General features: G+C 42.5%; 1 protein-coding gene across 2 annotated transcripts in view; it reads right to left on the bottom strand.

The window, feature by feature from the left end:
* Window positions 1-23,540, bottom strand: part of FMN2 (formin 2) — a 414,500-nt gene that overhangs the window by 133,165 nt on the left and 257,795 nt on the right. For both annotated transcript variants that reach the window (XR_015880159.1, XM_088481581.1), the window contains exons 10-11: window positions 4,749-4,878; window positions 4,080-4,226 (exon numbers count right to left, since the gene is read on the bottom strand). Coding sequence is in view for 1 of the 2 variants with exons in the window: in XM_088481581.1 (XP_088337707.1) it covers window positions 4,080-4,226; window positions 4,749-4,878 (277 nt within the window). In the remaining variant the exon portion in view is untranslated. The remainder of the gene's footprint in view (window positions 1-4,079; window positions 4,227-4,748; window positions 4,879-23,540) is intronic.

The raw sequence follows: 23,540 nt of genomic DNA, 5'->3' as shown, positions 1-23,540 counted from the left end.
TTTTGTTGGGGCTTTAGAAGAGAATACACACTATCTCATCATTGTTGGATTATCTAGGTGTACCGTTATTCGACTAGTTAGATCCTATGATCATGATTAGGATACATGACCAAATATTTCATTTTTAAACTTAGAACTATACTGTCTTTGTTCTAGTCTTGACAGTTGCACTATAGGTACTAGTTACTACTGCTGTCATAGTTATCATCTTTTTGGTAAATTTCTGTGATCAGAACACAGGATCATATATCCTTTTTGATCCGTAGGATTATATTGCTCCTGATTTATAGCTATAAAAGTTATACTATAAGCATTGGTTGCTAATAATAATAACGGCTGTCCATATAATATTATATGATTACGTTCTTTATCATATGATCTGAACATTTCACACACCCCTGATTCTATTGGAGTTGAATCAGAATACGTGGCTGGCTTAGTCATGTGACCGGATCATGAGAGCATGAATTGCATCACATGATCGGGATTCTCCACACACCCCTTATTCTATTGGTACCGATACGAACATGTGATTTAGACAGTCACGTGATCGGACTTAGCATCAATGGTGCAATCTTACCATGTGATCGCACCAGCTAAACATCAAGGGGTGATTAAGAACACAAATAAAGTAGTTATATATGCAAGCCTGCCTTCTTAGTTTATTATGAAATCTATTGAGAAACATATGCTCTATTTATGAGTAAGTAAGATTGCCATGTAACCCGCTAAATATTACGGAGGGGATATTGGGTTACTGCTACAAAATATGTGCCTCCACCCAAACTATTAGAGGTTAGCCTGGGAAAACCTACAAATAAATTGTATAGGATACAGTTGTCAATATGTCATTCTTTAGTGTAAGTGTACAGTTATTCAATATGGAAATATTATATAGCAATACTTTTATTTTGAATTTACCACCCAAATCCTCTCTTCTTTTGCAGGAGGTCGCTGTCCTGGTACTCTCCCGAATCTCTGCTTAGGCAAGTATTACTCAATAATGACTGTTACAAGTTCTTAGTCTTTAGAGGGTGAAATGGCAAATAACATACATTTAGACTGTACATTAGTAATACAATTCATATAAAGAATTACAATGTACATACAACTACTAAATATTTGGAGTCTTTTACCATTAATAAATACAGTTAATCGCATGCAGGTATTGTCTCTTCTTTAGTCCTTTATAACTGTGGATGTGGAACTGTAAATAGTCTCTTTTGTGCTCCTACTAGATGTAAGTAGAGTCTATACTGTATTGAAGTCATTTCCCTGCAATAACTTATGCAGGAGCACATAATAAATCACCTTAACTTCAATAACACTCTCCTGTGAGATTAGTGCAATGCCACAGCATGAGACTATGTGCTGTTATATATTCCAATATACATAAGCTGCTGGGGAATTATACTGAAGGTTATGATCTCCTACTTGAATCTTGAATAATATTCCCTTTCTGAGCTGTAGGATGTTCTCAGGAATCTCTATAGTTAACTGGAGCCCTCAATGGAAACAATTCAACCTGCTTTGGTATAATGCAGGCTTCTTCCTTGCCTGCTATTATAATGCCCTAATGATGTGTCAGCAACTGGCTGCTCCCTGTACACATGTGTTCATCCTCAATTGGAAATATGTGGGGCTTATTTAATCCCTAGGATAAAGGATATTGGCTTTCCTTCCTTCCTTGCATAATTTGTATGCCAACTGGTGATTTTGTATTGAATTTACTGCAGTATCTTGTGCAATATTTGTAGTTTTTTTTTATATCCATGTTGAATTAAATGTATATTATTGTTTAACTATAACCTTCCATCTCAGCATGTTATTTTCATAACTGCATCACTGTGAGCATTTAGCGCTGGTTTACACACTAATACATACCTTTCTATTTTCGCCGGGACTGACAATCCCTCTACCAGCTGCTTGATTGATAGCGCGTCAGTATCATTTTATTCATTTATATGTCTACTATGCTGCTGTATCTTCGGTAGCAGCAGATCTGAGAATTTATGCTAATGCTGCAGGAGCCATCTTTTGTAAAAAAAAATGCCAACTGTGTCTCAGATCCACTTCCTGCGTCCGAAGATGGAGCATCGGATCCACATCCCGACCATCGGACAGATCATCCTGCATCTGAGAAAACTACTGGTTGCTCGGAATGCCTGCCACAACTAAACTGCCTGGGGCAGAGAATCTACATCTAGGATGCAGACTTTCGCACACGCCCCAAACAGAGGTGACATGCTTCCGTTTAGGGATGGACATCGGAGCCCACCATCATATGATGGCAGTGCTTCCACCATTGAATCTTTCGATGCAATGGTAACTATCGCTTCAAAATCATTCAATGGTAAAAACTATTCATATGAATAGTTAAGGGTTGGGGGAGGGGCTCGGACACTAAGCAAAATAAAAAAAATAAAAAAAAAACCGAGGCAAGGCAGGCAGAGATGACTGAGAACGAGGAGGAGAATGAGAAACACTGTCACTGCCACACTGCTGCTGCTGCTGCTGTGGGCACTTAAAGCAACAAGAAAGTGAAGTCTAAAAACATGTATTAAATATACTTATAACACAAAGAAAACAAACCTCTTAAGGTGCATACACATGTAACGATTTTTTGACTGATTTAACTATAACAACGTTGTTATCGTTCAAAAAATCGTTCAGTTTCTGAGTTATAACAATGAACGATTATCGTTCATAAGTGTTCCCATTTGTAGTTCATTCTGACTGACCAACTGAATGATTTTCATTAAGGGAAGTTGCAAAAATAATTTGTAGTTCAAAAAATCGTTTATTATGGTGCATACACACGGTCAGATTTTTCTTCAGATCTGAACGATAACGATTTAAAAAATCGTTCAATTGTTCATATCTGAAGGAAAATCTGACATGCCTGAACGATGGACGATGCGCTTTCCCGATGGTCAGATAACGATATCTGACATCTGATGTGTTTGCAGTCAGACTTGGACGATTCCATTCATTTTAATGCAGTAAAAAATCGTTCAAATCATTCAATCGTTCATCTGACAGATCTAACAAATCTGACAAATCTGACAGTGTGTATGCTCCATTACACTTTAAAAAAATCTGACAGATAATCTGACAGAAAATCGTTGGTAACAAAATCGTTGTGTGTGTGTATGCAGCTTAACAGCACCAGCAGAGAAATCACTCTCCATCTCTGCAGGTTTAAATGTTGTTAGCTGTCACTCTGTGTGTGTCTGTGAGTGACTGCTGCTCCAGGGCCAGGGCTGCACATTGATTGGGTCTCTGAGCCAGTGAGAGCCAATCAGAGCTAGCAGAGAGGTGAGTGACTGAGGGCCAGGTCTGAGGCAGTGAGAGACAGCCTCCAAGAATCCCAGCAGAATGAGTCAGGAAGGTTATCAGAGGCAGAGACACAGCACACAGGGGAGGCATAGCTTTTAGGTAGAAGAGAAGCCACCATCGGAACACCATCAAATGATTACCATTCGATGGCAGCAAACATTGGAATGCTGCCATCGAATGGTAAAACTCTTACATCGAAAGAAAAAACATCGATGGTCAGCAAACATCGTCCATCCCTACTTGTGTTTTCAAAGCCGCTCCCCATCCGTGCCCCCAAATGCAAATACATGTTTTTCTACAGGAACTGAATATTTTGACTTTTAAACTTGCACCATGGAAAATCTCATTGTTACACTTTTGCATTGAACCTTTTAATTTTAAAAGTGGAGTAATTGTCACAGTACAAATTTATCAATCCTTCTAGATATCTGAAGAACATTTATAGCCCTAAAGTGGATTTATTATGACTCTCTACTAAATGAATATCCACAGCTCGTAACCTGTTTTTGCCATTGTGAGTAAAAAGCTTGAATTCTATCCAGGCCTTGGAGCCCTGTTAGTCTATGAAGAACAAACAGTACAGCTCAGATTGATATCAGCTCAATATGAGCTGAATGGAACATCAACATACTGTGGAGTGTAGGGGTCCTTGGGGAAGAGCACATTGTTAAATTTGCTAAAATTCATATACAGCAAACTCATGATCCTCATGATGGCATTTAAAAAAATTACATACTTACATTACTTTTGACATCTTTCAGTTTTGGTAAAATGTCTAATGCAAAACCGTCGGCTTGTCCTCTGGTCCTGTTCCCTCCATTCATGTAGTTGCCGATTGCAAGAATCAAACCTAAAACACTAAGGACTGCAGTATCTTCTTTTAAAATCTAAAAGCAAACAAACAGTTAAAATGTGTAAAATAAAATATGTTTTCAGCAATAATGAGATTAGGCAAATGTAGTAGACAAACAGAATGTAATACTGTCCACTATGCAGTGCCAAGTCAGCATTGGATCTGGTGTGTGCATTTATTTTACACACACACGCACACGCACACACACGCACGCACGCACGCACACACACGTATGAGGAGCAAGATGGTGCCATTGTGGAAAAGCAGATGTTTGCACTGAGTTGGATGGGGGAAGGATATTTCTAGGAAAGTACACAGAAGGTGCAATGATGCCATAGGGCTCCTTTCAAAAATCTGCCAATCCAGGGTGAGATGGAGGAGAGTTGATGTACCGTTGCCTGCATTTCCACACCATCACACTGCTCACACATAATTAAACTGACCCCATAGTATCAATATCACTACATATACAGTATGAAGACCAATTCTAACAGTTATGAAAAGCAGTTGATTGAATTTCCAAAAGGGGACAGTTCTGATATGAAGTATAACTAACCTTACAAACTTTCTGTAATAATTCAAGCTTTCGATGAATAGAACTAATGTTTTCTGAAATTGTTGACTGCAACAAAATGCAAAAGACTCGTTCTGAAAAATTTGGTATTGTTGTGAGTTCATAAAGGAATCTGCAAGAAAAAAACACAAGCATAGCAACACCACTCATTAACTTCACTCATCATTAATATTAGGAACTTGCTATGAAAGTAATGGAAACATAATAAAATAAACATTACATACCTGTCTGTAAGGTCAATTGCTGTTTATGGTTGCCGTTTATTTTCTTATTGCTCTGTGTCGCCAACCAATAACATGAATAGAAGAGGCAGCCACAATTGGTCAATTACAGACAGGAACGTTATTTTCACATTATCACTCAATATTCATTAGTTATTTCTTAATTGAAATTCTATTTTACTACAATAGAATCAGTTATGGTCAATGGTGTAGCAAATTTAATACAACAGTAATTAAATGCAAGCACTTATGATAAATATACATATTTGGAAATGTACATTAAGATTAGGGGGCCAATTTATCATTACATAATTATCACAAGGGATATGTTTTAAACTCGCTGTGAGTTTAAAAAATGTTTTGGAGGCATTCATGCCTCCCTAACAAAAATACTGTATCACTTCCGAAAATCTGCTCTTTTGCGGAGTCATAAGGATTACCTCACTGCCCGGGCTCCCTTTCCCCCCACGGCAGCTGGTGTCCATCCCAAACCCCCCTCCTCCACCGCTGCTGCTTCTGCTGCTCTATGTACCCTCCACCTGCTGCGTTATGTGACCCTGCTGCTGCTGGTGTCTTCCCAGCCCTCCTTCCTTCCCTCCGTAGTGGTCGGTATTCTTGCTAACCCCACCTTCCTTCCGCGCCCACCGGTGTCCTTTCTGGCCCCCCTTAGCTCCACGACCACCGATTTCCAGGAAACCCCCTTCCCCTGGCGGCCGGCAGTGATCGTCCGTCCCACACCCCCGCAGCCCCAGGGGTTCATCCCCCATTTCCTCCCAGCAGCCGCCGGTATTTGGCCCCCCTTCCCTCTGCTGCCACCAGTGTCCATCCGTCCCCGCCCTTGCCGGTGCCTTCACCACCCCCCCGCCTCCTCCTCCTCACAAGCTTCCTCCAGCTCCTGGCAGCACAAGCTCCCCCCAGAGACTTAATTTTTACAGAAGTAGGGGAAAATTATGAATAGGCCCGAAAAGGAGAATTTCAGTCTCCAAATACTAGAGAGGGTACTACGGGTGGTACACCCCCAATTCACAAAGGAAGATGCGTATTAGGTCAAACAATGATGGGTAGATTTACTAAAGTTTCTAAAAATGAACAGTGGAGGTGTTCCCCATAGTAACCAATCTGATACTAGCTATCATTTCTATATTGCATTCTAGAAAATGATAGACAGAATCTAAATAGGTTGCTGTCGACAAAACCACCTCTTTTCTGTTTTAGAAGGGAAGCGGTCAGGATCTCCGTCGGCTGGCAGAGATTTCCTGGCCTCTTTTGAGCAACTGCGTTCGCCGGCTTGAGTGACCCCATGGACACAGCTTGGAACAGTAATGCATTCAAGAGGTGTGACGCCTCCTGCTGCATTACCATATCAGTGCTATCACAGCCTCTACCATGCTAGCAGCTGTGATAGCAATACCGTAGGACATTGAATTACCCCCCAAATTCATAAAAACAGAAGTGACTTACAGCAAAAATAATAAATGTTGTAACTTTTAGGACACTATGGTGCCATAAAGAATAATGTTTTTATTTTACTACAATTTATGTCTTCAACCAACCAATTACAGAATTTCATCAGAGGTAACCCCACCACATTGCTGCCCTTAGGCCAATCACAACAACAGCTTAAATGCAGTAGTATTAAATACCACTGCATTTATATATCCTATGCAATTAGAATATAATATTAATGCTAACATAAATGGTTAATTCATCGCTGAAATTACAAGTACCACTATATGCTGTGCTTCATGTTAGCTTGCTGTGGCAGAAAGTGTTATATTAATTTGCACATTTATGACATTGCAAAAGCTCGTGATCCACGAGGAAACATTTCTGGCACATCAAATTCTCATTTCATGTTATTTAATATTGTATGAATTTTCATGGGAAAGGGAACATTTTATGAATTGGGCAATTCATCTGTTAACATTATTAGGTACATATTTTACACAGTGCATTTCAAGCACTGCAGGCAGCATGAGAGATCATCACAACAGAGGCGTCATTAGGGATATTATTTGGGGGTAAGAATAGAGGCATTTCCCAAATCAAAAGATATGCGGCTACGTGATGTAGCATATCCTGCATGAATTTGCATTGCACATGCCCAGAATGTGCTTATGCATACCCACATGTATTTTGCTCACATCTAACCTCATGACCATAGAGTTAGATCAGATTGGGAAGAGGCTCTCTCACATAGACAAAGTTATTAGTGAGTGTACGTTCACATAAATGTGACAGATACAGACACACTTTCTGACTTATGGCTGCAGCCAGGTTGGTACATCAGGGGACATGGTAGCGCATTTGAGTCATTGTGGCTGCACCCTTGTTATACAATGCCAAGATTAATGCCCGCCCGGACTGCCCACTTCACTCGGGTAGTGGGCGGTGCTGGATGGGTGTGGGCAGCAGCAGCTCCGGACTGGGAGACTTGAATACTCTTCCAGGCAACTGGGAGCACCACCTGAGAGTTGGGAACCTCATGGCCGAAATAACAATATCAAAGTTGATGTTATAATATTTTACTGGAGAAAGAAATGAATTAATCTTCATCAAAAGATTTTTAAGTACACATATTTCGAAACAAAAATTAAAGGTTATAAGATAATAACTTACTATGAAGAACTGACCCCAATAGACCACAGATTGAATAATAGGAAACTGTTGTGTAGATGAATGTGTGACCTGCAGTCAGATATTGGCAGGGAGGAATAACTGCTGCATAAGGATGACATGCACTAACGGGCAGATCAATAGCCCAACTGCGTGTCTGTTAAAAAGAACACATCCATAGTCAAAAATTCAGGGAGGTTTCCAGTTGCCTGAAAACCCCCTTTCCCAGCCCACACCATAACCACAATAAAAATCATAATATAGTAGAATTTTACTAGCACTGCGTATTCTTCTCAGTATCAAAAATGAAATGGTCAACACCACCTGTGGATCTTTTAACATGTGTTAGCCACTAATAAATACATGTGCACCAATTAGGAGATATGGAAAACATATTAGGGGTGTACTGCTATAGACCATCATATTATCAATACTGTATAATATGGGGTGGGGAGTTTGACTGGGGCGGTACACCTGTCAAACCGTAACGCAGGTGTCCTAAGGCGAGCTCAGGGAGGACAGAAACCTCTATGCAGTGCATTAGGAGACCAATATGTAAATATATGTCCAGGGCAGTACTAGCTTCTTCTGATGCTCCCCCAGACTCCAAGATTTGTTCCAATGCTCTGGAATAGTGCCCACATCTGAAATAAAAAATTAATCTCAGGCAGGATGGCCTTACTACCACATCTAATGGCTTACTGTGATCGCTGGTCCTGTATATGCTGGAATTATGACACACAACCAGTTTTAATATGTGTCATACAAAGTTTATTAAGTGCTAATTATGCCCCCTTTTTGAACTGGCCACACATGCTCTAAAATCAAGCATTTGGAAACCCCCCTCTAGAATCCTGCATTTGCCACTGACATTCATTAATACATTGTAAGAAAGCAGCTTAATAGGAGCACCTCCTGACAGCTTTGTGCACCTAAATACTGATGCATTGCATATAGTAATAGCTGCAGAAAGCAATCCTATATTGACATGTGGAAAAGCAGGAGCATGCATTAGTGGTTGTATTAATAAATTAGATAAGTGGAAGGCAGTATGTCTGCAACCGCTTATCAAATACAGACACAGGGCCTGATTCAGTAAGACTGATTGATGTGTTCTGGGCATGCATCGCAGTGTGCGTGCGCGAAGACTCCACAGTGATCGGGATTGCGATCGCAGTGACTACACAGACAGACCCATCGCAGAGTGATTGACAGGAAGCACCATCTGGGGGTGGTGACGGGGGGGTGGCCGGAGAAATGCAGGCGTGTCAGTGTATTTGAAAGCCGTTACATGGGTGTGCATAAATTAGCCATTGCGATGGCATGCGCAGCTTGAGTTCCCACTGCGTGCAATGAAGTTAGCAATTTCTAAGTAAGGTGAGGGCTACTGTAATTCTGCATGAGGAACCGATGGTACCGACAATTTAGCTATTTATATTTAGCGGATGTCCGTAAGGGAATGTGGAAGTCCTTATGTTAGGCTGCGACTGCATTGCGATTGCAATAATTAGCATATTTTCACAGTGGATCTGCGTGCTATTATGGAGCTGCGATCGCAATAGCGATCCTTACTGAATCAGGCCCTCAGACCAGCTTTCAGACAGGTCTATTAAATATATACAGTAAGAACACCAAAAACAATTAGTGTTATTACTTATTGTGACCACAAACTTGCAAGTAGTAAAATAATGTAAGTAGTGAACGCTATTGGATTGAATTTAAATGTGAAACATTAGTTTAAAACCAATCATTGCAGGTAAATAATATTCACAAATGTGGAATCAATGACATATACCACAAAGAAAATATAGTGAGTGGCTTAAAAGGACAATTGCCTAAATGCAAATACAGCAGTGTTTGCATGATTATAGTGAACTACAACAATATATATTCTAACTGAGAATTATTAAATATCGGATAATAGGTGGTACCGAATGCAATTGGAAACAGGAGCCAATATGAGAGGGATTTAATCCCAACCCTAAATACAATTGACAACAGAGACAGTAACACTAACTACCCTAAGATTTCACACAATATCATCACCTAGCATCCCTGTAGCCATTCACATCCCCTTCTCCAGTAGTAATCCACGATACCTGTAAAAAAAATCCCATACTCACCTATTCCTATCAAAGATCAGGTCCTCTTCATTGCAAGTAGACATCCACTGACAGGACACACACCGTGACAGTAACATTTTATTACATACATACACACACACACACACACACAAACACACAAACACACATACTCACCTACAATACCTGGAAAGGTTCTCTCGTCCAAGTAGGTATCTAATGTCTTTGTGAATGGCTACAGGAATTCTAGGTGAGTATGTGAGTGTGAGTGTGCATGTATGTGTTAAAATAATTATACTGTCATGGTGTGTGTTTCTTGTGTTTGTTTTAACATTTCTTTTGCAGGTGAACTACAGGTGCCAGTGGGCCCGTTATGCCCCGCATGCTGGTACTTGTGGTTCTCCAAGTACCAGCATGCGGATGAGGCTTGCTGGGACCTGTAGTTCTACTGCAAAAAACAATGTAACTTCATCTATTTTTAAACACACACATTTACATGCAGTTGAGAACTCCCAGAATGAACACTGCGGAGATGGCCGGGAGTTGACCTTTGGCCCATGTGAGAATGCGTGACACTTCTGTCATTGCTGACGGACTTTGAGTGCCTCCTTGGTGATTGATGTAAGCTACTGCTGTGGCATTGTCGGACTGCACTTGTACAGGCTTTTCCTGAAGAATGTCCTGAGCCAGATGGCTTGGAGTTCCAATGCATTGATTGGCAGGGTCGATTCCTCCCTGGAAGGAGTGTTGACCGGTCACTGTGCCCCAGCCCCAGAGGCTTAAGTCCGTTGTAAGGAGTACCCATTGCGGGATTCTAAAGGGGCGACCCTTGGTTAGGAGGGACGTCTGTAACCACCAGACGAACCTCCTGGAAAGAGAACCATTGTCTGAGATCTGGTCAGATGGGGCAACCCGTTCCACCTGGAGAGAGGATTAGGTGTTGCAGGGGCCTGGAGTGGAACTCAGCGTACTTCACCATGTCGAAGGTGGATAACATGGATCCCAGAATTGCTGAATGGATTGACACTTACTGACTGCGGAGAAATCTGAGCACTCGTTGTTGAAGTGTGGAGATCTTGTCTGTTGTTAGGAAGAAATGGACCATCCTTTGTGAAGGACTCAGGGAGGACTTTCTCCATTTGATAACCAGCCATGTCTCTGTAGGAAGGCAATGGTTACCTGAAGATGTTGTTGAAGAACCTCTGGGGAGCGTGCTGCATGCAAGAGGTCATCCAGGTATGGTAGCAGCCTGACTCTCTGACAACGTATGTGGGCTGCCATGACCACTATAATTTTGGTAAAGATCTGTGGAGCTGTAGAACACCCAAAGGCCAGAGCCTGAAATTGGAAATGTTGCTGGAGTACAGCAAACAGGAGATATCGCTGATGAGAGTGCTAAAGGTACATGTAGGTAAGCGTCCTGAATATCCAGAGATATCATAAAGTCCCCAGGCTCCATAGCTAGGACAATATAGCGCAGGGTTTCCATCCCAAACCTGAGAACCCTGATTCATTTGTTTAGGGATTTGAGGTTGAGTATAGGCCGATAAGACCCATTTGGTTTCTGCGCCAGGAACAGGGTAGAATAATAACCGTTCCTTTGTTGTGATAGCGGGATAGGAACTATTACCCCTGCCTGCAGCAAGGACCGAATGGCTTTCTGGATAAGCAGGGCTTTGGTCGGGTCTGATGGAGGGCCTGTGTAGAAAAACTAGTGGGGTTGCTGTCTTACCAATGAGAGGGCATACCAATGAGAGACCACTTCTTGTACTCAAGTGTCTGTGGTGGCTTGATGCCAGCACTGGGCAAATTGAAGAAGTCGGCCCCCTACTCTGGGGTCCCCCAGGGGGAGGCCCGCCCCGTCAGGCTAAAGTTTTGTCCACAGATTTGGAAGCATGATGTTGTTTGGCCCAGGTCTGCTTAATCCCGGGCTTGGCTTCCCTTATGGAAACCGATAGCTGGGTAAAAGACTGGCTCTTAAGCGTTCCCTGGGGATGAAAGGACCTGAAGACCGTTGTCCGAGGCATTGCAGTAGTTGCTGATGGCAGAAAAGCAGTTTTTGATGCTACTAAAGTGGCTACAATCCTGTCTAGGTCTGTGCCAAACAGGATCTCACCAGTGTAAGTTAATGATTCTAGGGCCTTCTTTAGAGTCTGAATCCGCCTTACTTGACCATAGCCAAAGAGTGCAGCGGGCAGACACTGACATAGCTGATGCTCTAGAGGCCAGGTCGCATCTCCAATATAAGAAGCTGCATCTCTTATGTGAGCTATATAAGACATATGATCCCGGGAGGCTTCTACGGGGAAAGACTCTGCTAGGGCATCTACCCAGCTCTCAATTGCTTTCCCCACCCAGGTAATAGCCATGGTTGGACGAGCAATGGCTCCTGAAAGAGAATACACAGATTTAAGGCCAGCCCCGACCTTTCTATCCGTAGGGTCTTTCAGTTAGGAAGCTGTAGGAATAGATAATTAGAGCTCTTAATCAATCGCGTAATGTGGGAATCTACTGCTGGGGGAGCTTCCCATTTTGCACAATGAGCTGCAGGAAAAGGGTAACAATAGGTCAGTTGTCTTTGGGGCTGAAACCTCTTACCAGGCACCTGTCAAGCAGCAGCCATGTGATCTGCTAGCTGATCAGTGAGAGGAAACTCTGCCGAAGCCAATTGTTGTTGTTTAAATAGTGGGTGCTTTGATTTGGAGAGGGCTCATCGTCTTCTATTTGAAGGATAGATCTGACCGCTCGCACTAAGACAGGAATATTTATTATTGACTGAAGCTCTTCCTCCCTTGAGGGAGACCCAGTGTTAGATAGATTATCGTCTTCTGCCTCCTCAGATGAAACCTCAGAATCTGAGAGTTGCATAGACTGTGAAGATAACACAGGACGTAGTTTTACTGGGTAGGGACCTCTCACCCTGCAACATATTTTGAAAGGCTGTAGAGGTAGCTACCAGACTATATACTGAAGTAGAGAGTACATCTACCCAAGGAGGGGGCATAGGAGGTACCTGTAATGCTTGTACCTGTTGTGGCTACCCCACAGGGAAAATTAGTGCCGGTACTGCAATAGTAGCTAACACCCTAGTGAAGGAAGCCCACGGGGGCTTCTGCGCAGGGGCTGGAGGGCTGATTGGCCTGGTGTAGTATAACAGGCTGCACAAAGTCCATCCTGGATTAAATACTCCTCATTTAAGCCTGCTGCACAGGATTTGCATGAGAGCAGTAAAGGTGCAGCTGCTTGCTTGCTACTCTTGCCTTTTGCTAGACATAGCTGCAGAGTGCACAATATGGCACTGAGCTATATGCAGCCAGTAGGTATGTGACAGTATTCACCAAATATAAGTGGGCATGCAGTATAGTGATCCTGCATATGCTTAAATAAACCGCAGGAGAGCACAGCACAGAATATGGCACTGTGTAGAGTGCAACTAAACAGTATGTGACAGTCTTCACAATTACCAGTACAAGTGAAGAATAGTAGACCCTTAATGCACCGGTATGCTAGGGTTATAGTGAGAGAAAAAAGGGAAAGGCATAAGCTGACAGAATAGAAAAATCATACAGACAGACAGTGCAGTCGGGACCGGTGTTCACTCAGCACCTCTGGTCTGTCCCAAGACCGGAGGTAAGACTGCCCAGCTGCAGGCTGCCGCAAGCTGTAACCCGCCTTACATGTCCCCTGATGTCCAGACTGCAGTCTGGGGTCCTCCTGCTGGGCCTGCTAGTAAGGTCCCGGGAGCCTGCCGAAAGTACCAAGCGGAGCTGGAGTTGCGGCACCGGAGGGGTGATGGAGTGGCAGCACAGCCATTCTAAGGACAGTCTATAGCTGCACGCTCAGTTGTAAAAATAAATAAAATATTAAACTCATAAAATAAAAGCTTTGGGCTACATAAGGCAGCCCACTGTATAAAAGGTGATCCGAAACCCTGCCAGATGCCAAGCAAACTGATTGCCTCAGGCGGACCAGAGCATTCTGGGAGTCCAAAAAGCTTAACTGTTTGGTGTCCGGTCTGTAACCAACCACCTACACTCAGGGCTGCCAAGAGAAATCCTGGGCCCCCTGTACAGCAACTTCTAGGGCCACGGTAGTTTGGGGGCGTCGCACCCGTTAAGCAGCTTCAATGAAACCAGTGTGTGCAGGACCTTGCATATATATGACACACATACAAATGTATATACACACATATATATATAAATATATACACACACTAATATATACAAATATATTACACATATTTAGATAGGGGATGCGGTCATAATACCGACATCGGGGATTCCGGCGCTCAGAGTGTTGGCGCTGGAATCCCAACACCTGTCAGAAACCTGGCATCCAGATCGCTGGTATCCCGAAGGTACGCAGTGGGGTGAGGAGGGTTATGGGTTAGGCACTAGGGGAAGAGTTATGGTAAGGCACTAAGGGGGGAGGGTTAGGTTTAGGGTGCGGGGAGGTTAGATTTAGGTACTAGGGGGGAGGTTAGGTTTAGACACTGGAGAGGGAGGGTTAAGGAGAGGGGGAGGGTTAGGATACCGACCGACAGGTGTCAGTGTTCTAACCCTGTCGGAATGTTGACTGCCAGGATACCGAACACCGACATCCCATACCCAACCCTTTAGATAGATATACCTAAATATATATTATATATATATATATATATACACACACACACACAGTATATATGATCTGCATAATATATATAATATACCTAAAATAAATATATATATATATATATATATATATATAAAATTTCTATCATATCTACAGCACAACTCACAAGTCGCTCATAATTTTACAGCAGTCAGTGGTGCTTGCTGTGCTCCTCCCTCAGTCACACAGACCACTGTGACTCCGAGCTCCTTATTCCGACTGCGCCATGGCCACAACCACCACTACTGCCCACACCGATGATCACCCAGCCTGTCCCTCATAGTCTCCGCCCGCCGCCCTGAGCATCCGATCACCTTGTGAGATGATTGATGACCTCATCATCTCACGAAACCGTTAGCTCCTCAGTGGTACGGTGGCAGTAGATGAGTGAGAGAAAACAGACAGTGCGGTCACCGAGGCTAACACTACCCAATCCCCGGGACTGCCCGCAAAGTTTTATTAAAAGCGCATTTCTAAAAAAAAAAAAAAAGGTTGAAGAAAAAACAAAACTACAAACTGCAGATGGCTCGGGCTCCCAGGCATGGGGAGTTATATATTATTGAGAACACATCTGCACTCCTATGTATGATATACAGGGATGTATCTAGGCAGATAAGAGGTTATATCCTCATGTATAATTAGTGGGCTGTTTGCACCAAGAGAACAGGGATAGTTACAGCTGTTACAAGAGTATCAATTTGCACATGGTATTTTGTTTCTAATTCTTGGATACAAGTGTGTATAGTGAATGCGATTATCAACCCACACATATTTTATGGTTGACAAAAACCTTGCCTCACACAAATTAAAGTGAGGAACGTAGGTCTGTATCTAGAATAAGAAGACCAAAAATAGACACACAGTTTATTATAATACACAATTTCACACATATTTGCACTTTTTTATTTAATTTTTGTCACATATTTTGCTATTTTAATTTGAACTAATTTTAGATAGGATATAATAAAAGTTATATTTTAAATTATAGTGCGCCATATACAGATTCTTTCCCTTTTTCCTTTTCTATAGACTATTTATCTGTGACAGCACCCCCTATATTCAGAAGTAAATTTATACTGAGAGTTTATTTTTGGGGTCCCTTCTGTAACAAATGGTGACTCATTTTTCTTGTGCAATAGAATTCCTTTTCTTGCTCATTCGATAGACTATACAGTAGTACTGAACAGCATTTTGTCCTGTATCTACAGCTGCAGTTCACTGTGTAATAAAGGATTCATTTATGTTGTGACATGATATACATTGTGTATAATGTACATTATAGACATTGTATTGTACTCATTAAAGGCCATTCGTACTGTATTCTGTTGGGACATGGTGTAAAGATGCCTGGATTAAAGATGCATGGGCAGTTTTCCATAAAGAAAGAACAATTCAGGTTTAATACTCTTAAGGTACAGTACTCTGCTCAACTTTATGTATTGCTCTGCACTTTACTCATCCCTTCATCTCCATCTCACCCAGCTGCATTAGACTATAAATCGGCTGGCTTGCACGGGCAGTAGGTAAGGTGAGTGCTTTCCACAGCCAGCCCCTCGGGTTCGAGCCCGGAAAGGGACAATGTCATTTTAATCAGTATTTTTTCTTTTTTTAAATCTACAATACAGGATTAAATAAATGATTAAGTCATTTGGTGTGTGAGTCCTGTGTTTTACAAGAATACATATCTACATTGGTGTGAAGATGCACGTGCAGCATTTCTTAAAAACAGGAATTCGAGTTCAATGTTATTAAAGTAATCTGCCAAACTTAATGCTGGTATACAATACAAGAATATACAAGGTCTTCTGTTGCCATTGACTTGAGACAATTCAGATGGTTTGTTACCATTCACCTTAAGAATTTTTTAATGCTACTCACATACTGCCGCAAGGTAGAGAAAAAACTGCAGTAATCCATACACCTGCTTGAGACTGTGCATATCTAATTGAGGATTACTTATATATGACAGTCCAGATATGTTTTGTTTTTAATCACTTTCCATATGAATGGGAGAATCAGCGGATTATTAATACATGTGTAGTCACTGCACACACAATTAGGATGTTTATGATTGTTTCTTACTGTGTTTAATTGATTGTGCCAATTAAATTGATTTCTTACTGTGTTTAATTGATTTTATACCTATATCGGATTCTAATTTTGTTATATCTTTTTATTTTATGCCCATTATTAAGATTATTAAACTGTGAATATATATGGTTAGCACTCTTTCTATTTGAGTGTTTTTTTCTGTTGAGACTATTATAGATAAAGCCCAGCTCTTTATCTGTTAGTAGCAGCAACCGTATTGATTTATCACAAGAATTTTAGGATCACATTTGTTTATCTTGATTGTGGAAAACTGTGAGAATTTAGAGTCACACTAGCGCCATTGTGAGGTTTGCCCTCTGAGTGTTAAAAATAAACGGAAGTAAAGTAGAGCAGGGAGCAGGTTACCGTGTATCTGAAAATATGTGGCTGTCTTGTCTGCTCTCGGTGCCCCAGCTCCGTCTAGTTGCCAGGAGCAGCAAACACAAACCAGAGTCTGGAATGGAGACAGAGGTTAAGCTGGCAGTTGGGGGTGCAGGGCTGCTGCTGCGCCCTTCTAGGCCTTCCTGTCAGCCCGTACCTTGAGCCGCCCCTGATTATACGACAATAGATTTCAGATATATCTGCCTTTGTATATATAGTACTTCAAGTATGGGAGATACCAATTAATGCAGGGGTGTAGTGGCATGTACTGGGAATGGAAGCAGCTGTCTCAGTTTTTCTGTCACATGAGTGGACATCCTGTATATTTAAAACAGTCCTGTGTATTTAAACAGTAGCATACCTAACATATTTGGCTACCGGGCGGGTCCTTCATTTGGCACCTCCTGACCCCACTAAATGCCTCACAGTGCCTCCATATGTCCCACAGTGCCTTCCTGTATGCCACACAGTGCCTCTTCCTCCTGAGTATTCACCTCCCATGGCCGGCTCCTCTTGAAACTTTTCAACTCAGTGTTTTGCATGCACAGCACATAGAGCTCAGAGCAGCTCCTGAAGCCCCTCATCAGTGGGAGCTGGTCTGCTCTGTACGTACTGTGCATGGAAAATGCAGAGCCGCTGCAGCTCTTGTCCACAAACAGCTGGGTAATTGTTCTAGGAAATTGCAGAGTAAGATCTACAGTACCCTAAGTGGGGAGGACCCAGTTGCCTCACCCTTGATCTAGCCCTGCTTTTCACCCAGGTCAAACACCCCATCCCCCCATCTTAGTAAGCCAATGGCTGAGTCATACCGGATATTTAAACTCACAGCCTTGTACACCGCAGTCAGACAGTTAGCACATTTAACTAATTGCTACTGCATAGAAAGCTCGTAATTCTAAGTACATGAAGCTAGTTGTAATGGTCAGTTTAACATAGTGTGCAGCCACATAGCCAATCCTCTGCAGCCACACACTACATAGATCTCCTTAGCTGTAATGTTTTAAAATAGAAAAAGAAGGAAATTCTTCACAGGAAAATAACTATGAGGTATGAGAAAAACCAAATATAAAAACAAATAATGGGTAACTGACCCTACTATAAATGAATTTGGTCTGCACCCCAGGAGTAAGAAATACTCAAATACGTTCACCTTTTAATTACCCTGTGCAGCAGGATAAGACGACTCTTTTGCGGGGGCACTCTTATATAGAAATATTAAAACTTAACTTTTATTAATATATTACATATTGCAAAGCCAAACATTCTCACAAAAAACATATATATACATGCTTAAAGTATAACTATAATTAAAGGAATGTAATTCCAAGAGCGAAAAAAATCTCTATTCCCATAAAGATTTATGGGTGTAGTGCAAAGTCCCATGACAAATTATGGGGAATAAGAGAATTTTGTCGAAATATCAAAAACAAAAATTAAATGGACATGTTTTATCAATATTCATATAATTTACAGGTTTATCCTGAGACAAAGCATAATTTCCAAATTCATGACAACAGCTCTATACAGGGCAATTCTATTTACACAACCACATCTATGGTATTTCCAGTTTTATGTACCTTCTCGCTGTCTGCATTTAGTTTAAACCAATGTGCTGTATTCTACATTGAAATCGTCATTTCTGCAGTTTAAACATTCATAAACACAATGTAGTAATTTTGTATCATCCACCATGGATAAGGTAAGTGAAAAATCGCAGCACTACTTATACCCCTTTTATACCGGAGCTAAAACCCAGGTTATTGCAGGGTTAACCCGGGCAGCTCCCTGGTTTAAAAGGGGAGAGGGTTGGATCGCCGGGTCGAGTGACCCGGCAATCCAACCCAGGTAAATAGCAGGGTTTAACACGGGCGTAGCCCGTGAAACGCTGCTGTGAGAACAGCACACTCCGGGTCATGATTGGTCCGTCTTCAGTGGCGCTTGGAGATGAGGTAATCTCCAAGCGTCCACTTTCACGCCGGAAAGCCGGGTCTATGCAGACCCGACTCCGGTGTGAGCGGCGCCAACTCGGGAATATCTCGAGTCGGTGCCGGCTAAATTCCGGGTCTGATCCGGATTAGAACTCTGGACCTTATTCAGATCAGCCATGCACAGCTGACACTCACTCCCTCCTTCCTGTCCTGGACGTGCGTACATAGATTTCTCAGCAAGGAGCCAGGTCAGTGTCCTTGATTGTCTGGCCTTAAATAAGCTGCAGTATGTGAAACACCCCTTCCATCACATGGGGGAGTGTCTGACATGTGTCCATGTTTAGTGATCGTTGTCCAATTAAAGTTACCTAATTGCATAGATTGCTAAGTGGATTTGCAATTGCAATCGATTGTGTATAAAAATCTTTCCCTTTTTCAATAGATTGCAGATTGCAGAATTGCCACAATCAATCTCTGATGTATGGGGGCCTTAACTCATTCAGGAGTGTGATTAAATGATTCACAGCTGATAACTATTTTATACTCAAAGTTGATCTCATTCCTCTGGAAGAAAAACACACTGAGGAGGAGAGGAGAAGCCAAATTATACCCCTTTTACACCAGAGCAAAAACCTGGGTTTTTACTGGGTCTACCCGAGTCGCAGCTCAGTGTAAAAGGGTCACTGAAAAATAACCCAGGTCAAGTGACCCAGCAATCCAACCCAGGTAGCTACCAGGGTTGGACCCAGGATGGACCAGAGTAATGGTGCAGTGTAAACGGTGCAACCCGGGTTATCTGACCTGGGTCACGCCTAAAATGAGCTGATTGGTGGTTGTGGGGCATTCACCTCCCACTTTTTATGATCTCACAGGTTTAGCAGGGCAGACCTGTGTTCAGTGTGAACAGGGCTGACCTGGTAGTAACCCAGATCGAAGGTGCAGTGTAAATGGGTCTAACCTGGATCTGACCAGGATTGGAACCATGTCCAAAAACCCAGGTCGGACCTGGGTTTTAGGTGGAAAAGAGGTATTATTTGTGCAGTGTATCCTCCCTTTCTGCATGTAAAATGTCAGAATTAATGTCATGGGCAAAACATTCAAGTGTCCATTATTACATCTTATTCAGCATCAGATAGGTTCCAAGATATTTCAAGAAGACATTTATTATTTCTGGTAAAAAAAACAAAAAAAACATTATATTCCTTTGATACATCATTATCTTATGGTTCTTATAATTGGACATTTTACTTCTATGTGAATCACAACAAATTAGAACAAATTAGATCCTGACCTATTAGTCAAATAGGAAAAACAGAGGTAATAGATAACAAAAGAAGGAAATCTTCTATGCATTATGGTATTTATATCCCTCAGCTGAATAGGTGAGTAGTAATTACTATTCCTTGGGAGTGTGTTATTATTACATAAACATCACAATTCCACAAGTTTGCTGTGCATTACATAGTACTGTCACACATAAGCCTGTATATTGTGTCCGCTTGCTATGCGATGGTGAAGCAGGTCCTCCTGCAATCTTATTGTATAGCAACCATCAAAAAATTATATTGCGTCCATTTGCTGTCTTATTGCTGTGCAATAAGACAGCAGGTCATCCCATATACTATAGCGGCAGAGAAAAACACGCTCCCAAGGAATAGTAATTACTACTCACCTATTCAGCTGAGGGATATAAATACCATAATGCATAGAAGATTTCCTTCTTTTGTAATCTATTTCCTCGTGTTTTTCCTGTTTGACTAATAGGTTCTAATTTGTTGTGATTCACATAGAAGTAAAATGTCCAATTATAAGAACCATAAGATAATGATGTATCAAAGAAATATATATATTTTTTTGTTTTACCAGAAACAATAAATGTCGTCTTGAATATCTTGGAACCTATCTGATGCTGAATAAGATGTAATAATGGATACTTGAATGTTTTGCCCATGACATTAATTCTGGCATTTTACATGCAGAAAGGGAGGATACACTGTCCAAATAATACCCCTTTTCCTCCAAAATTCCGGGTCTGACCCGGAGTTGGAACAGGGTTCCTATCCGGATCAGGCCCGGAATTTAGCCGTTGCTGACCCAGGATATTCCCGAGTCAGCGCCGCTCACACCGGAGTCCGGTCTGCATAGACCCGGCTTTCCCGGCGTGAAAGTGGACACTTGGAGATGACGTCATCTCCAAGCACCACTAAAGCCGAACCAATCGGCCGGCTAGCAGCGCACTCCAGGTCATCGTGACCCAGAGTGCGCTGTTCTCACAGCAGGGTTTCACGGGCTACGCCCGTGTTAAACCCTGCTATTTACCTGGGTTGGATTGCCGGGTCACTCGACCCAGCGATCCAACCCTCTCCCCTTTTACACCAGGTAGCTGCCCGGGTTAACTCTGCAATAACCCGGGTTTTAGCTCCGGTGTAAAAGCGGAATTATTTGGCTTCTCCTCCCCTCCTCTGTGTGTTTTTTCTTCCAGAGGAATGAGATCAACTTTGAGTATAAAATGGTTATCAGCTGTGATTCATTTAATCACACTCCTGAATGAGTTAGGAGGTATATATACACTTAGCAATCTATGCAAATTAGGTAACTTTAATTGGACAACGATCACTAAACATGAACACATGTCAGACACTCCCACATGTGATGGAAGAGGTGTTTCACATACTGCAGTCTATTTAAGGCCAGACAATCAAGGACACTGACCTGGCTCCCTGCTAAGAAAGCTGACAGGCAAAATGTACATCCAGGACAGGAAGGAGGGGAGTGTCAGCTGTGCACGGCTGATTTCCCACTGGCGTCGGAAAGCTCTAACCACATCACACATCCCCCGCTGACATCTAGTCAGTGGTCAGGTACATTCCTCTTCTCCATGCTCTATCACAGCACCGTAGCCTGTCAGGGACATGCTGCTATGTTGTAAACAACAACGTGCCCTGCCGCTTCCCGGTCTGCAGCAGAAGCATTCTTTACTTTCTTCCTCAGCACTAGAACATTCAGTTGTACTCTCATTGTGCAACCTATGTTAAAACTGCAGAAATCACAATTTCAATGTAGAATACAGCACATGAGTTTAAACTCAATGCAGGCAGTAAGAAGGTATATAAGTGGAAATACTATAGATGTGGTTGTGTAAATAGAATTGCCCTGTATAGAGCTGTTGTCATGAATTTGGATATTCTCAAATCGATGTATTATTTACTCTGCTGATGCCAGAATTTGGAAATCATGTTTTGTCTCAGGATAAACCTGTAAATTATATGAATATTGATGAAACATGTCCTTTTAATTTCTGTTTTCATAACTCGCCAAATTTCTGTTATTCCCCATAATTTGTCATGGGAAAGGAGCTACTGGACTGCAATGTTTTAAACCATTTTATTTGTTGATTATAAGGAAGATTTTTGTTCCTTGCAATCTGGTCTATTTTCTCCCTCCAGCAGCATAACCTGCCATGGCTCAAATCAGGATGTAATGGGCATCCTGGAGGTCAGAATCCCGGTGCCAGAATCCTGATGGCATTCTGAATCTGTTACGGTTGTCTGGGGGTCCAGACGACCAGAATTCCGTAAGAAGAGAGACACCAGGAGACGTAGGGTGAAATCAAAGTAAGTGACTTTATTGTCACAAAAAACAGGCATGAACGTATAAAAGAATAGTCCAAAGTACAAACGGTGCAGCGGAACGCCGATGGTGTGGCTAGGGAGCCGATGGTGTGGCTAGGGAGCCGATGGTGTGGCTAGGGAGCCGATGGTGTGGCTATGGAGCCGATGGTGCGGCTAAGGTGCCGTTGGTGCGGCAAGGTGCCGATGATGTGGCTGGAGAGCCAGTAGAGTGGCCAGAGACCGATGTTGCAGCTTGGGAGCCAATGATGTGGCTTAAGAGCCGTTGGTGCGGTAAGGTGGCGATGGTGTGGCTGGAGAGCCAGTTGAGTGGCCAGAGGCCAATGTTGTGGCTTGGGATCCAATGATGCAGCTTAGGAGGCAAGGTGCCGAGGATGTGGTTAGAGTGCCTGTGGTGGCCGGAGGCCGATGTAGCGGCTTGGGAGCCGAGAAACAGTCTGTGCACTGGTGCAGCTTGGAAGCCAGGAAAGTCTGTGCACTGGTGCAGCTTGGAAGCTGGGGAACAGTCTGCGTTCTGCTGTTTACACAGTATAACTGGCACAGAGTGCAGAGCTGGCTGTAACTTAAGAAAAGCAGGACCCAATCAGAGCTGTCTCCAACAGAGAGTAATTCCTAATCACAGGCTTGTGTGCACCTGAGATCTGCAGAGAGGCAGATGATTAATAATACCTGAGAAAAACACACACAAAGACAGACAGGAATGACTGAACACAGACAAAACAAGATTAGATGCAGTCTCCAGTAGTAACCAAGACTGGGAACTGCCACCAAGATGATCCACTACCTGCAGATCCTAACAGTAACCCCCTCCTTGATGCAGGGTTGAAGAACCCCTAGAGCCTGGTTTAAAAGGAAACTCCTGGAAAAACACCTTCTTCAGCCTGGTAAGAAGGCGTTTTTTGGAACCCATGAACGTTCTTCGGGTCCATAGCCCTTCCAATGGACTAGGAATTGCAGATGACCCCTAGAGATCCTAGATTCCAGAATTTTCTCAACCACGAACTCCTCCTGACCTTGAACATCCACTGGTGTGGGTCTGGAAGCACAAGGACCCTCGAATCTGGTGGATGTGCAGAATGGCTTGAGTAGGGAACAGTGGAAGAAGTTATTGATCTTCAAAGACGCAGGTAACTGGAGTTTGAAGGTCACCGGGTTGACCTGTGAAATGATGCGGAAG

Source organism: Taudactylus pleione, unplaced genomic scaffold (genome assembly GCF_031769625.1).
Source record: "Taudactylus pleione unplaced genomic scaffold, aTauple2 ptg000275l, whole genome shotgun sequence".
NCBI classification, from domain to species: Eukaryota; Metazoa; Chordata; class Amphibia; order Anura; family Myobatrachidae; genus Taudactylus; species Taudactylus pleione.
Note: the sequence above shows the minus strand (reverse complement) of the source record. Positions and strands in the feature narration are given on the sequence as shown.